The sequence below is a fragment of the Myxozyma melibiosi genome (genome assembly GCF_037950935.1).
Source record: "Myxozyma melibiosi strain Phaff 52-87 chromosome Unknown BZA70scaffold_5, whole genome shotgun sequence".
NCBI lineage: Eukaryota > Fungi > Ascomycota > Lipomycetes > Lipomycetales > Lipomycetaceae > Myxozyma > Myxozyma melibiosi.
The window spans coordinates 537,664-552,399 of NW_027042919.1; the positions used below are offsets into that span (position 1 = coordinate 537,664).

Sequence of the window (14,736 nt, forward strand, 5' to 3'; positions counted from 1 at the left end):
ACATATGTGACTTGCTCACACTTTTTGGAAAACCTCCTCGCTCGAAGGCATCGGTCGCGATGAGGACAAGCACTGTTTGATTTACCTTGCACGCGTCTTTTACAGCCAGCAAGTAATCGGCACCATATTACAAGATGTCAGGAGTACGTGAACGAGTGTTTGTATTAGTATACGGCCGAGATCGTATTTTTGATTTTCCTCTAACAATCATTTTGCTATAGTTCGCCCCGATCAATCCTAAGCCTTTCCTGCAAGATTTAACAGGCAAAGAGGTTGTCGTGCGCCTAAAATGGGGCAAGACAGAATACAAAGGAATTCTGATCTCAGTGGATTCGTACATGAACCTGCAGCTCGATAACGCTGTTGAGTTTGTCGACGGAGAGAATAAGGGTAGCTTGGGAGAGATCATGGTCAGGTGCGTACTTGCTTATGTCGGTTTCTTTTATGGGATAAGTTTAACTAATTGGATCTTATGGGCAGATGTAACAATGTTCTTTGGGTCAACGATGCTGGAAGCCTTGAAGGCGACGAACCTATGAAAGATGAATAAAGTCGCGGGCATGTATGGGGAAAAAGCTGTTCTGGTTTGCTTACGATAGAACGACGTGATAAAGAAAAATCTACTGTACGATATATATTGGTCTCTCAACTAATGTTACAATTCCCGCTCAAGCATTACCTGATTCTTAGAGCATTATTTTCATTTCAATTATTTACAAAAAAGCTCCCGTGCGTTACGAGAGTGAAGATGAGAACTCATCTGCAATCATGTCTCCCAGTATATCTAGCACGTTTCCACACTGTACACGTACTAGCGCATCCTCGTCGCTAGTCCGAATGTATCTCATTGTTCTCACCACGTCCTTAGCGAACTCTTTGGGAAACTCAGCTAAGCTTGTTACACCCTTAAACAGAGATCCTATCAACACCACAGCAGCGCGACGCAGAGGCGCTTTGTCGTCGCCCGTCTTTTCAAACGTGAGAACCCCAAGAGCGCATTCGATGCCATCTTTAACCCAGGCTTTTATACCTATTGGGTTTACTTCGCAAGCCATACCCAAAATACTTAAAGCAGAAGACCGTAGGCGAGTGTCGAGCTTTCGGTTGGCGACAGTAGAGATCATGGCGTGCATGATGATATCCGCGCTTTTGCCCGTGAGAGCGTCACCCAGACGCTGGATCGTTCGCAGAATTGCCTCGCCGATTCTCAGCCGTTCGTCAAGGGTGGGAGATTTTCCGGCTGAGGTGTATTTGGCAATCAAGGGCCTGATGACTTCCATGCCGTGAACGTCCGTCAACGCCTGTAATCCCTTGATGCTGTTTAGATATATAAAAGAGTCTTCGTCGTTGAGTGTATTCATATACACATTCAAGACCGAACTGACATTAATCACAGGATCTCGTGCAACAATCAAGTTGCGCAGCAAATGCAAGCCATGAGCACGTACAGGGATCAAAGGATCCTGAAGGTTAGTCAGCGCTGTTTGATACGTCTGCTGAGAGGCCGACATATTGCTCTTCGATCTCGCAGTCGGAATATCAGTCTCGTTCAAGAGTATAGCCAGCGTCTCTGCTGAAGAAGAGACATTTTGCGTCCCGTGCTCGGCAATGTATTTCAGCGAGTGACCGAGCGACTTTAAAATCCGTTGATCGTCGTCGCTCAACGAAGACGTACCAATCATCGACTCCGAGACGATAGCGGTCAGCAGCGACAGGGCAACAGAGACAGTCTCGGAGCTCGTGTTCTCCTCTTCTTTCTCCTCGTCTTCATCGTCAGAATCTGCGTCTTCATCGTCCTCGGTTGGCTTTGTGATCTCGGCAAGTTGCTCGGCTAACGGCTTGCTGTTCTGCTGCTGTTTTTGGTCCAGTGACTCTATATATTCGTCAAGAATGCTCGACACAAGAGTTATTATCTCTGTCGGAGACTCGATGATTTCAGACTTGTGTTTGTCAAGAAGTCCCTCAAGAAGTCGTAGATCCACAAAAACACTGTTGACAGTAAAAATTAGCACTCGCTCATTTCTCAAAGCAAAATCCTGAAAATGACTTACATGAAAGGATCCGCTTCAACCTCTCGCCGCCGAGCCAGCCATCTGCGCACAGTCTTGAGAAATATGGACCGCAGCGCGGCTTTCTCCACTTCGTTGATGAGATCCATAAGCAGCCCGACGCGCATGTCCAGCTCGTCGATTCCTACCAGACCGGCCTGCATATCACTCTGCGACGTTCCTACGAGGCCTCGCTTGCGAATTTCCACTCCCCCGCTGTCTCCATCGCCAAATTTCCAGTTCTTTTCGCCATCGTAGTACAGATGTGAGACAAGATCTTCGATGATACTGTCTGCATCTCCCATTTTGATGTAGATTGACAAGAGACTTTTGGCAAGATCGACAGACCGCGACGTTTTCTTTTGAAAACACATTAGTCCCCATAAAGAATGCACCAGTGAAGACAATAAGTTTGAAGTGGTTTCAGGATCAGCACTTCGAATGAGCAACGAAAGCCTTGATATCGCCTTTGTAAGATCGGTATCGGATACCAGCACATCTTTTTCGCTTTTGATGGGTGTACTGGGAGGTGCTATGCTCGATAAAATCGGCGAGAATATAAGATCCTGCACGACTCTGCTGCGCATTTTCTGCATCGACATGATGACTTGAATCACAGACGTCACTAAAAGCTTCTGTCCCTTCGTGTCAAGGATAGCAAGTAGCTGACTGCAGACTGTCGAGAAATACACCTTTGGCTCGATTCCCTTTGGTACACTGCATAAAATCTTTGCCGCCCGATCTAGTTTCTCGACTGAGATGTGCTCGTCATCGCGTAGGCCACCGATCATTTCGATCAATGCCTTGACACCGTCGTCTGTCCGCGTCACGGGAATCATGGCGAGCGTTCGCGTCAGTATTGCCATGAACCAGGGCGGACTGTCTTTCTGCATGAGGGTAGTGATGTAGACCAGCAAGTTGTAGGTTTGGATTCTATTTGTTGTATGGTCAGCTCTGCGTCACTTATGGAGATGATCACGATGGTGATACAAACCTTGAGAAAAAATCAATGAGCTTCTTGCGGTAATTGCTCTGATTCTCACCCGCATGGGATTCATCATATCCCAGCTCTATCAGTCCACAGATGATATCGGTCGCATACTGGCCGCCCATTATTATATCCGACAGATCGTCTTCGCTCGCGACAATAGCCACAAGCAAGTCCACAATCATCCGTAGAATCTCTGTGCGCCCGGTGCGAACCATCTGATTTTGCCGGGTCAGGCCGTCCTTCAGACGTTTTTGCAGCGGGAGGCCAACACCTGGTGCCAGTGCGGGATACACGCAGTCAATAATGATCAAGTCGATTAGTGCACCGACGGTCTTCATGTCTCCTAGAGCGATTGAGAATACACCTGGACTCCGGGCTTGGTCTTCGCGGGACGCTTCGTCGATTCGGCGGAGAAGATCAGTAAGGTGTTGCGCAACATATAACTCGGGATCCTCCACTTTCACTATACCACCTTCCTCTCTCTTCACCTCGGGTTCTGCTTCAGTCTTCAGCTCGACTGTAGAAATAGTATCCCGCTGTTCTGCAATGTCATCATCTTCTGACTTGAGCACTTGAATATACTCTGAGAGTCTGGCATATGCAGACTCGGTAGATTCGGTTGAATGGATCCATGCAGCCTTTGACACCACCTTTGACGCCTCTTGTAGCTGCTTTTCCAATGCAGGTGCCATCTCTGTGTGTCTTTTGGGGAGTTGCCTCTGCACTGGTCGCAGTAGAAATCAACAGATCCGCAGTCGCGAGGTCGTCCGTGTTTTGCTGAGACTTCTATAACCAAATTCTCTTGTGTATTCTCATATACTCATATCAATTACCCAGATTGACTATCTGCTAGTCGCAGCTATGTCGGAATCATGGAATATTCTCAGGTTGAATAAATCCCGGCTCGTACATTTTGCGTGGTTGGGAGTTGACCACGCAGCCGCACGACGGTCGGCAACCCTTTTTTTTCTTTCGCTTTTTTTTCTTTTTACTCTCTATAACTCTCTCATCAGACCTTTCGTCTCTTAGCTCCTGTTCCTGGCTGATACCCGCACGACTTGAGCTACTTAGACACCAGCAGATAAAGTCCTGTTCACGATGGCTGATGGACGTGCAAGCAAGAGAGCCAAAGTTGAAGAAGAACGCAAAGCAAACCCGTACTTGGCCCATATGAACGACGGGAGCGAGGACTTGAATCACCGAAAGCCGGCGGTGCGGATTTCGGGCGATGGAAATGGCGAGGATCTGTTTGCCGGACTTGTTCGTCATCAGACGACTGTTGAGCAGGCTTCAAAGGCAGAGGTATGTGTTGCTGTTTTATGAGTATCTGTGCAGACTCGCACGCAAGAAGCGGTGGTAAACAAGAACTGACATCTGGTATCAGGACGGTCCTCTGAACCCCTTCACCAGTCGCCAATTCTCAGAGAAATACTTTACGATTTTGAAGACCCGACGTAACCTGCCTGTGCACCTGCAAAGAGCGGAGTTCCTAGAGACGTTCCACAAGACTCAGATCATGGTCTTTGTCGGTGAGACCGGTTCGGGAAAGACTACGCAGATTCCGCAGTTTGTGCTCTACGATGATATGCCTCAGATAGGTATGTTTTTCTCTTGTAGATTTAGAATGTTAGTGGTGATGAATTAGCTGGCTGACTATGGAAATATATATAGAGGGCAGGATGGTTGCTTGTACGCAGCCGCGAAGGGTGGCGGCCATGTCGGTGGCCAAGCGCGTTGCTGATGAGATGGATGTTCGTCTGGGAGAGGAAGTCGGATACAGTATCAGATTTGAGGACAAAACCTCGAACAGGACCGTGCTGAAGTACATGACGGACGGTATGCTTCTCAGAGAGGCGATGAATGACCCGAACCTCGAGCGTTACAGCTGCGTGATGCTTGATGAAGCTCACGAGCGTACACTTGCGACAGATATCTTGATGGGTCTTCTTAAGGAGATTGCGATCCGCCGACCTGACCTGAAGATTATTATCATGTCCGCCACCTTGGACGCGCAGAAATTCCAGAAATACTTCCACGACGCGCCGTTGCTCGCAGTGCCGGGCCGAACGCATCCGGTGGAGATCTACTACACGCCAGAGTACCAGCACAACTATCTTGAGGCTGCGATTCAGACCGTGCTCCAGATCCACGCGACCGAGGCACCGGGCGATATTTTACTGTTTTTGACGGGTGAGGAAGAGATTGAGGATGCGTGCCGGAAGATCTCGCTCGAGGCAGATGAGCTGATCCGCGAGACGGACTGCGGCCAGCTCATGGTGTACCCGCTTTACGGATCTCTCCCGCCTGCGCAGCAGACTAGGATTTTCGATCCAGCACCGGGACCGAGAGTGAAGGGTGGACCTCCCGGACGAAAAGTTGTTATCTCGACTAATATTGCCGAGACTTCGCTTACTATTGATGGAATCGTGTATGTGGTCGATCCCGGATTTTCCAAGCAGAAAGTGTACAACCCGAGAATCCGAGTGGAGTCTCTTCTTGTTGCGCCGATTTCAAAGGCGTCAGCTCAGCAGCGGGCTGGTCGAGCCGGTCGTACGAGACCAGGAAAGTGTTTCCGTTTGTACACAGAGGAAGCGTTTAATAAGGAGTTGAACGAGCAGAGCTACCCCGAGATTCTGCGGAGTAATTTGTCGTCGACGGTGTTGGAGCTGAAGAAGCTTGGCATTGACGATTTGGTGCACTTTGACTTTATGGACCCGCCAGCGCCGGAGACGATGATGCGCGCGCTGGAGGAGCTGAATTATCTGGCGTGTCTGGACGACGATGGAAACCTGACGGCACTGGGCCGGCTTGCGTCTGATTTTCCGCTGGACCCGATGCTTGCGGTGATGCTGATTACTTCGCCCGAGTTTTACTGCTCGAACGAGATTCTGTCGTTGACGGCGCTGCTGTCTGTGCCGAACGTGTTTGTGCGGCCGAATAATGCGCGCAAGGCGGCGGACGAGATGAAGAATACGTTTAAGCACGTGGACGGCGACCATCTGACGTTGCTGAACGTGTACCATGCGTTCAAGAGTCCCGAGGCACAGTCGAATCCGTCGCAGTGGTGCTACGACCATTTCCTGTCGCTGCGATCGCTACAGAGCGCGGATAGCGTGCGGGTGCAGTTGAAGCGGATTATGGAGCGTAGTGATTTGGATCTGGTGAGCACGCCGTTCGAGGATCCGAATTACTACACTAACATCCGGCGGGCGTTGACGAGCGGGTTCTTCATGCAGGTGGCGAAGAAGGCGACGAACGGGAAGCACTATGTGACGGTGAAGGACCAGCAGGATGTGCTGCTGCATCCGTCTACGGTGTTGGAGAAGGACGGCGAGTGGGTGCTTTACAACGAGTTTGTGCTGACGACGAAGAACTACATCCGCACGGTGACGGTGATTAAGCCGGAGTGGCTGTTTGAGTTAGCGCCGGCGTACTTTGACGTGCGGACGTTCAAGAAGGGAGACGTGAGGATGAGCTTGGAGCGGGTGCTGGAGAAGATGAAGGTTGCGCGGGAGCGGGCGGAGAAGCGGGAGCGGGCGAAGAAGAGTCTGAAGAACGAGGGCAAGAGCCGATATACGTAATTAGGGTGTATGATAAGCAAGCATAAAGCTAGAATGGAAGAGAACTAGACAAAGAGAGATGGTTGGCTCGAGGCGGGCAGGCAGAGGCGGAGATGTCGGGTAGAGAAGAAGGTTAAACGAAGCCAGATCCCGTCGTAACCGAGGGCAGCAGCAAACGACGCTGAGTGGCCTGGCCGCAAGACTGCCTGGCTGTGTATATAAACAGCAGTTGCTAGTTCAATCGATAGTTCATATTCTGTTATTCAAATCGTCAACTTGAGAACTAATTGCGCTCAGAAGCAGTCGCCAATTGCGCAAACCAGAAGTTGGGCGCTGAAACGCCGAGCTGAGCCACTGTTCGGGCGCTGACCGCTCTGCTTCCCAAACCTATTAATATTCCCACTTCAGCCCAGTCCTCATCCCTCTCCAATCCCACCAGCAATGTCTGCACCCACGCACACACGAACAGAGTACAACTGCACAGCTCGCATGCCGCCCGCTACTCTCCACGGACGCTGCCACTGCGGCGACCTCGAGTGGACCGTCACCGCCGACGGACGCGCGCTGCCGGTACGCACTCCTCCTGGCTGGATGATTAGATAACCTGGCCGACCACCCCGCTGACTTTCTCTAGGGCCACACACTCTGCCACTGCCGCGCCTGCAAACTGCTCGGCGGCGGGGATTTCTGCGGGATACTTCTGACGTCGATCTCTGCGATCCGCTTCGAGCACGGTACGCCGCAGGTGTACTCCTACGTCGACGCCGACGGGCACACGATCCACTGCACGTTCTGCAGCAAGTGCACGACGCACGCGTACCACCGCGACGAGAGCCGGGGCGACGAGATCCAGGTGCGGACGTTCCCGCTGCTGGAGGCGTCGATCATGGCTGTCGACCGCGAGATAAACATGGGCGAGAAGTTTACGTGGCAGAAGAAGGTCGATGGCGCAAAGAGCTTCAAGAGGATGGTGCCTGCTGTGGCGAGAGGGCGCCACGGACGGAAAGCGCAGTTCATGACCCGGGCGTGATTTGGTGTTGTTGTTTTGCTTTATACCTCTTTTCTTTGTTCTCTATATGATTTGGGTTCTTTGCGCTCTTTGTTTTGATTATCGGACGATCTGCACAGTTCGTTTCTGTACATATCATATTGTATTGGTTTGGCCACCAGCGGCACGAGTCCGCAGCAGCCACGGCGGGGTTTTTTTAATCATTGTTATGCTTGCTCTTGTTCTTCTTATTGTTTTACTACATTCAGGGTATATATGGGTTTATTGTCACGGGGAGTTTTTGCTGTCGAAGAGGATTCACACAGTTTGCTGCGATTGAGCTGAGGCGCTGGAGCAGCGAAGTACGCGACGCGTTGTGACTTCAGCCGCGTCGGGGCCCCGAAATAGTGCAGAGCAGGGCCGGGAGAAGGGGGTCACGGCAGCTCCGGTTGTAGAATTAGATGACTGACGATTCAATTGATGCAAATTCAAGCATTGGATATATATGTGAAGAGTAGTTTTACTGTTTTTGAAGCAGTTGTAGAGATAGAAGGCCTGGTGAACGGCGGTGAGGGCTTCTACGCCGAGAACCCCTTTGTGACCCGCGCAGACGAGCAGCTCAGCTCTCCTTCCTCCAGTTCCTTCCCCAATTCCTCCTCCACACCAGTCTTCTCTTGCTCTTATCTTCCTCCTCCTCGCTCAGACAGACTACATCTAAACAGCACCATGTCAAAGGGTTCATATCAGGTCCGCATCTCTGTTCACTCTTCACCGCCGCTCATCACCTTATCCTCTAACTAACCCCACCACCCACAGAACCTCGCTCACCATGTGCCGCCCCCGCCGCCTCCTACCGGGGCTACGACGGCACATACGGCAACAGCGGCCGCCAGGCAGACATCTACGACGACCCTCAGAGCTACGAAATGCACGACGTGTCCAACAACTACCAGCAGCAGAGCGATCTCGAGATGAGCCGCTTCTTCGCCGACGTCGACGAGCTCAAGCAAGGCATCGTCGTCTTCGAGGCCAACACGGCCAAGGTCGAGGGCATGCAGCGACAGATGCTGGACTCCATAGCAGATCCGACCGAGAGCACCGCGCTCCAGCGAGAGATCGACTCGCTCACGGCGCGGTCGGCGTCGATGGCCAGACAGCTCAAGGATAATATACGGTCGCTGGAAAGCAGATCGATGCGGGACTCGACAAAGGCGCTCCAGGTCGGCGCGTTGAAGAAGATGTTTCTGGACTCGCTGCAAAACTACCACATGACAGAGTCGTCGTTCCGTCAGCGTCTGCGCGCGAACGTCGAGCGACAACTGCGCATCATCGAGCCTGACGCGTCTGAGGCTGAGATTAGAGATGCTGTCGACAACGGTGGTGCTACGCAGGTGTTTTCTCAAGCCGTACGTCTGCTTTTTCTATTCTACTTTCTATTCTGTTTCTACTTTGTGTTACGTACTAACTGTCTATATAGCTCCTCTCTTCTGACCGCACAGGACAAGCGCGGTCTGCTCTCGAAGAGGCGCGGAATCGGCACCAGGAGATCCAGAGGATCGAGCAGACTATGAAGGAGGTCGCGTTGCTGATGGAGCAGTTGATGGAGCAGGTCGAGGTGCAAGGACAGGAGCTCGAGGAGATTGACGACAAGCAGTACGAGGTGACGGAGCAGATCGAGACAGGCAATGTTCACCTGGGCAAGGCTAAGGACTCTGCGAGGGCTGCGCGCAAGAAGAAGTGGATCTGTTTGGCGATTGGTGAGTTGATGTCTGGTTGAGGGAGTGTATAAGTCTACTAACGGTCTATATCTCTTCTAGTTGTGGTGATTATAATCATCATTGTAATTGCACTTCTGGTGAAGTTTGTTGGGAAAAAGAGCAGCAGCAACTGAGCAACAAACAACAGTCTTTGCCACGCGTTCTTCTATTTTCATTCCTTCTCTATTTATTCATGAACGCGCGCGGAGAGCCAAGGCAGGCTCGGCACCAAAGCAGCGCGGCACGAGTGCACGACGTCATAGCGGCGGAGCACTACGTCCACAGGCGGGGTTCTACGATTGTTTTTGCGGTATTTCACGGACACAATAAATGAAACGGTATTTCTGCGCAGCGCCAGTAGACTTTTTAGGCAGAAGCAGCAGCAGCAGAGGCGTAGCAGGCAAAGAGGCTCTTCTCGGCTCGGAGCCACAGGGTGCCTTTCCAGGGCTGAGGGTTTCCCAATTGGGCCGCGTGTGGCTTCTGGCCGGATCTTGCCTCGCACAGCCGCTCTGTCCAAACACAGGCGCCCCTTCACCACAACCAAACCACCGACCGCCCTCTCGCCGTCGCTGCTCTATCGCATTATTCTGCTGTTTTTGCGGGTGTGTAGTTCTTCTTCGTGTTGTTCTGTGAATAGTTGCTCTTTGCTGCTTCGTTCTGGGTGTGTGCTGACCCCCGCCTCGCAGTCTACACTTTTCTCTAGCGCGATATCCTGTTCCGGGACATCCTGCTCTTAAATACTCTCTGCCGCCTACTGCCCTCCCTCCTCCCCTCAGTTCCTCTGCTAAAGCCTTCTCAAAATGGCTTACAACAAGTACGCATACTCTCTTCTTCTTACTCGCATTCATCATCCCTCTACTGCTGCAGCCCAGAGCTCGCGTTTGCATTCCATCCTCCTCTTTCTCTGCTAACATGTGCTTTTTTTTCCATCCTCCAGCGAGAGCTACGAGATGTCAAACATGAACGGCAACGGCGCTGATGACATGACCGCCTTCTTTGCCGAGATTGACGACATCAAAAACGCAAATCACCAGTTCGACAACAACGTCGCAAAGATCGAGTCCTTGCACAACCGCTCGCTCAACGAAATCGACGTCGAGCAAGATCAGTGGAACCAGAAGCAAATCGACGCGCTCGTCGCCGAGACTTCGCAGCTTTCAAACACGCTCAAGTATAAAGTCAAGTCCCTCGAGGGCAAGAGCCGGAATGACAGCACCAAGCGGGTGCAGGTCGATGCCGTCAAAAAGACTTTTATGGACTCCATCCAGCGATACCAGAGCGTAGAGGCCTCCTATGGTCTCAAGTACAAGCAGCGTGCCGAGAGACAGTACAGAATTGGTGGGTTATTACCGTTGTATATGTGTATGTCATATAGTCATTCTAACCCCTTATAGTCCGACCCGACGCGAGCGACGAAGAGGTTCGCGCTGCTATCGAAGACGAGTCTGGCTCGCAGATTTTCTCGCAGGCTGTAAGATCATTCCTTTTTCCATCACTTCTTTCTTTGCAATACGTACGCTAACTCGGAATAGCTGCTGAACTCCAACCGTGTTGGCGAAGCCCGATCAGCTCTTACTGAGGTCCAGAACCGACACAAGGACATCCAGAAGATGGAGCGAACCCTGGGCGAGCTTGTCCAGCTGTTTAAGGATATGGAGGAGCTTGTCGAGGTCCAGGGAGAGGATGTTGTTGCTGTTGACCAGACCACCAAGCGCGTCGAGCGCGAGGTCAACAAGGGTGTCGAGGAGACCAGAGTCGCCGTCAAGCACGCCAAAAACGCCAGAAAGAAAAAGTGGTTCTGCCTCATCATCGTTAGTACGTTATATCCTTGGTTTTTGCATTTGAGCTGTTCTTGTCTATCTTGGTATCAGCTACTAACATCATCTAGTTCTTATCATTGTCATCTTGGCTGCAACCCTTGGTGGTGTCTATGGCTCGAGATAAGCTTCGGGTTGTAACGTGTATAAATTTGATGTATAACTGTGTTTTTAGTCCTTTCTTTATTCCCTATTTCTCTTTTTCTCTACCTTTTCGTCGTTCTAGTTATCTCTAATTTTTGATGGTCTATCGATCTTTCGAGACGACACCCGTGGTACCCTGTAACTTATGTTGTCAAGCAAGCGTCTTCTATCTCTTTCTGAGTTTTCTAATATCTTGCTGGACAGTTCTCTGAGTGGGCTTCCAGGCAGGATCATTCGCTTGGAATGTGCTTTTGTTATCATCCGATCTTTTGTGTATTATTGGAGGCATATGTTTTTCTTTTTCCCTTGTAAAGCGCGTTGGCGACTTAATAAATATGAGCGATTCTGATACTTGTACTTGTCTTTGCGATATCATATCAAGTTGTTGATATATCCTATTGTTCCCTTCGTAGCAGTCGGGGAAGCAAAACCTCGCAAAGTCTAAAGTTCGGGTTAGGGCCCGTTTTATTCTCCCAACTCGAACTTTGCTTGCTCGCCATAAATTTTTTTTTCCAGCAAAAGAAATACGAAGGACCGGCAATCAGGATCCAAGTACTTTGCAGCTCTTGGATTTGACCAGGTTTCGCGAGAATAACACTGCAGCTTAGATCTGTGGCTATTGGATCTGCTTGTTGGGGTTTCACATTTGCTTTTGTTGTTGTTTGTTTGGTTTACTTCACCTGGACCGGTGCATCAAAATTCTGCTCTTTTTACTACAGCATCAGCAGCAAATATCATTAGTACATATCAGCAGCCATGGACTTCCGACGATGCAAATTTCTCGACCACCCGTCGCACTCCATCACCGCTCTCGCATTCAGTCATTCGCCGTCGAAAAGCAGCGCGCCCAAATCGCTCCGGCTGGCTGTCGGTCGCGCCAATGGCGATATAGAGATTTGGAATCCGCGCGCGAACTGGGTTCACGAGACTGTATGCTGCTTCCTTTCTTTTGTGTAAAGTTCTGGGGCGTTGGCTAATGAGTTTTTTTTACTGTCTGGTAGACTATAAAAGGCGGACGGAATCGGTCGATCGAAGGGCTTGCCTGGTCAGTCAGTAACGGCGACCTCCGTCTATTCTCTATCGGTGGTTCGACCGCTGTCACCGAATGGGATCTCAAGACCGGTCTCCCGCTCGAGCACCACGACTGCGACGCCGGAATCGTCTGGTCAATCGCGGTCTCGCCCGACGGCACGAAAATCGCCGCAGGCTGCGACGACGGCTCGGTGAAGATCATCGACATCTCAGGCGGCAAGGCTTCGCTCGAGCACCTGCGGATCCTGCAGCGACAAAAGTCAAGAGTGCTCAGCATTGCCTGGCGCTGCAACTCGCAGGTCGTCGGCGGCTGCGCGGACGGACGGATCCGTGTGTGGGCTGCGGTTGCTTCGGCTGATGTCGGCGAACCGAACGGGACCGAGGCGACTAGCGCGAGCGCGGTCGGGCGGATCATTGGCACGATGCGAGTCGACAAGGCGCAGGGCGAGCAGACATTAGTTTGGGCCGTGCTCGTGCTCAATAACGGAAAGACGATCGTCTCTGGTGACTCGACCGGCGCTGTCAAGTTCTGGGACGCCACACACTTCTCTTTGCTGCAGTCGTTCCAGGTGCACGACGCCGACGTGCTCTGCCTTGCCGGCAACGAATCCTCAGACTCTGTCTTCTCCGCCGGCGTCGACCGCAAGATCGTCCGCTACTCCATCGTCGACAGCAAACTCCGCCGGTGGGCAAACATGTCCAGCCGACTAATCCACGCGCAAGACATCCGCGCGCTATCCCTCTACGAATCAAAGTCGCTTAACTGGCTCATCTCCGGTGGCGTAGAGCAAGCCATCGTCATCAACTCTGTCGAGCATTTCATGGACGCCGCGTTCCGAAAGATCGCGGTCTGCCCGCAGAGACACTATGTCCACAGTTCTGGCTCAAAAAGACTGGTCGCGCTGTGGAGCGATAACCAGGTTAAAGTCTGGTCGTTGCGGAAGTTTGAGAAACTTCCTGGCGGTGCTGATACCGAGCCAAAGACTAAGCGCCTGGTCGCGTCCTTGACCCTGAATGTATGCTCTCTACCCCCGCTATCACCTATGAGAATTTGTTTTTACTAACTGCTTTTCTAGAATGATGAAAATATCACTCACGTTGCGCTCTCGGCGGACGCTCGGTACCTCGCCGTCGCTACCGCGTCAGAAGTCAAGCTATTCCTTCTCCTTCCCTCGAAAAACGGTTTCGTCTACAATGTCAAAAAGACCAGCTCTCCCGTTCTTGCCGACCGCGGATGCACTCTACTCGCGTTTCATCCCGTGAGCCAGAACCTCGTGATGGTGAACCACGAATCCGAAGTTTTCAGCTACACAATAGGGCCGCAGTCGCTCGCCGAGCTGGATTATTCTCCGACCACTATATCCTCTGACGATGACGATGAGGAGAAAGTCAAGACTGCGCTGCCATATCTTGATAACATCAATCACATTGCGTTTTCCGATGACGGAAAGTATTTCGCGCTGGCGACGCTCGGCGGCCGGGTTGATATCTACGACTGGCCCACGCAGTCCCTCGTGTGGACGCTTCCCAAAATCCCCGTCTTTGCATCCGCAGTCACATTCTGTCCCGACAACGACTCGATCGTCGTGATCTCAGCCGAGATGAAAGTCCTGCAATTCTCCGTGTCCGAGAAGGGAATGACGGCTTGGTCGCGACGGAACTCGGAGTTCGTGCCAAGCGAGTTTCATAACCTGGTCGATAAATGCTGCGGCGTATATATCGAGGGCTCGGACGCGCCGAGTAGGCTGTGGCTCTGGGGCGCGAGCTGGATGGCTACTCTCGACCTCAGCCTCGATATTCCGATCCTACGCATGCCGAAGCGGAAACGGTCCGGGCTCTCTGTTGACTCAGATGACAACTCGAGCGTCAAAAGCGCCGCTTCGATCAGCAGCAGCAGCACGCCATCGAAACAGGCAAAGACTAACGGACTCGTCACGAACGGTAATGGAACACCTGCTGTCAACGGCTCGCGAAAGAAAGTCGGAGGCAGCACGAACGGTACATCATCAAAGCTGACGAAGAAGATCACCTCGTAAATCCCACGACCTCCCTAGATTTTTACTCCCCTTGTTCGACTCGTTGATTACGCCATGGTCCTGTCATGTTCATCCTATCTATCTCATCCATCATATCTTCCACTGTGCTTGACATTTTGTTTTTTAAAAAGTTGGGTTTTTTTTCTTTGTTATTCGGCTTTCTTTGTTTAGTATTATAATGGACTTTTTCTTTTCATGTTCTCTCACTCTATGAAGATGACCAGGTGGTAAAGGGAATCCGCACTCGCTTGATGCTTCTACAGTTTAGTTCTCCATTAGTCTGGCGGGAGCAATAGAGGTGCGGATGGTTTGTTAAAGAGACCTCCTACTGAATATGATCAAAATCTCAGTGATATATTTAGG

At 51.3% G+C, this 14,736-nt stretch overlaps 7 protein-coding genes across 7 annotated transcripts; 6 read left to right on the top strand and 1 right to left on the bottom strand.

Moving 5' to 3' along the window:
• Window positions 1–69: 69 nt before the first annotated feature.
• On the top strand, window positions 70–696 carry BZA70DRAFT_278263 (uncharacterized protein). The gene is made up of 3 exons (XM_064912571.1): window positions 70–143; window positions 222–415; window positions 481–696. Exons 1-3 carry the CDS (start codon window positions 135–137, stop codon window positions 548–550), a joined length of 273 nt encoding a protein of 90 aa, XP_064768526.1. The 5' UTR covers window positions 70–134; the 3' UTR covers window positions 551–696.
• Window positions 697–3,956, bottom strand: BZA70DRAFT_295279 (uncharacterized protein). Its single transcript, XM_064914481.1, has 3 exons — window positions 3,043–3,956; window positions 2,052–2,981; window positions 697–1,989 (listed from the first exon to the last, which is right to left on the bottom strand). The coding sequence occupies exons 1-3, from the start codon at window positions 3,729–3,731 to the stop codon at window positions 735–737; spliced, it is 2,874 nt and encodes a 957-aa protein (XP_064768527.1). The 5' UTR covers window positions 3,732–3,956; the 3' UTR covers window positions 697–734.
• Window positions 3,957–4,034: 78 nt separating this feature from the next.
• BZA70DRAFT_160720 (P-loop containing nucleoside triphosphate hydrolase protein) lies at window positions 4,035–6,986 on the top strand. The gene is made up of 3 exons (XM_064909780.1): window positions 4,035–4,341; window positions 4,450–4,637; window positions 4,711–6,986. Exons 1-3 carry the CDS (start codon window positions 4,268–4,270, stop codon window positions 6,618–6,620), a joined length of 2,172 nt encoding a protein of 723 aa, XP_064768528.1. The 5' UTR covers window positions 4,035–4,267; the 3' UTR covers window positions 6,621–6,986.
• A 54-nt stretch (window positions 6,987–7,040) lies between these two features.
• On the top strand, window positions 7,041–7,629 carry BZA70DRAFT_289419 (Mss4-like protein; the record flags this gene model as incomplete). The annotated part of the gene is made up of 2 exons (XM_064914110.1): window positions 7,041–7,169; window positions 7,234–7,629. The coding sequence occupies 2 exons, from the start codon at window positions 7,041–7,043 to the stop codon at window positions 7,627–7,629; spliced, it is 525 nt and encodes a 174-aa protein (XP_064768529.1).
• Window positions 7,630–8,311: 682 nt separating this feature from the next.
• Window positions 8,312–9,703, top strand: BZA70DRAFT_278271 (t-SNARE). Its single transcript, XM_064912572.1, has 3 exons — window positions 8,312–8,993; window positions 9,065–9,344; window positions 9,405–9,703. The coding sequence occupies exons 1-3, from the start codon at window positions 8,514–8,516 to the stop codon at window positions 9,476–9,478; spliced, it is 834 nt and encodes a 277-aa protein (XP_064768530.1). The 5' UTR covers window positions 8,312–8,513; the 3' UTR covers window positions 9,479–9,703.
• Window positions 9,704–10,327: 624 nt separating this feature from the next.
• Window positions 10,328–11,288, top strand: BZA70DRAFT_238322 (t-SNARE; the record flags this gene model as incomplete). The annotated part of the gene is made up of 4 exons (XM_064910443.1): window positions 10,328–10,682; window positions 10,739–10,815; window positions 10,877–11,159; window positions 11,233–11,288. 4 exons carry the CDS (start codon window positions 10,328–10,330, stop codon window positions 11,286–11,288), a joined length of 771 nt encoding a protein of 256 aa, XP_064768531.1.
• A 544-nt stretch (window positions 11,289–11,832) lies between these two features.
• Window positions 11,833–14,703, top strand: BZA70DRAFT_295283 (WD40-repeat-containing domain protein). The gene is made up of 3 exons (XM_064914482.1): window positions 11,833–12,235; window positions 12,307–13,353; window positions 13,414–14,703. The coding sequence occupies exons 1-3, from the start codon at window positions 12,062–12,064 to the stop codon at window positions 14,371–14,373; spliced, it is 2,181 nt and encodes a 726-aa protein (XP_064768532.1). The 5' UTR covers window positions 11,833–12,061; the 3' UTR covers window positions 14,374–14,703.
• The last annotated feature ends 33 nt before the right edge of the window (window positions 14,704–14,736 follow it).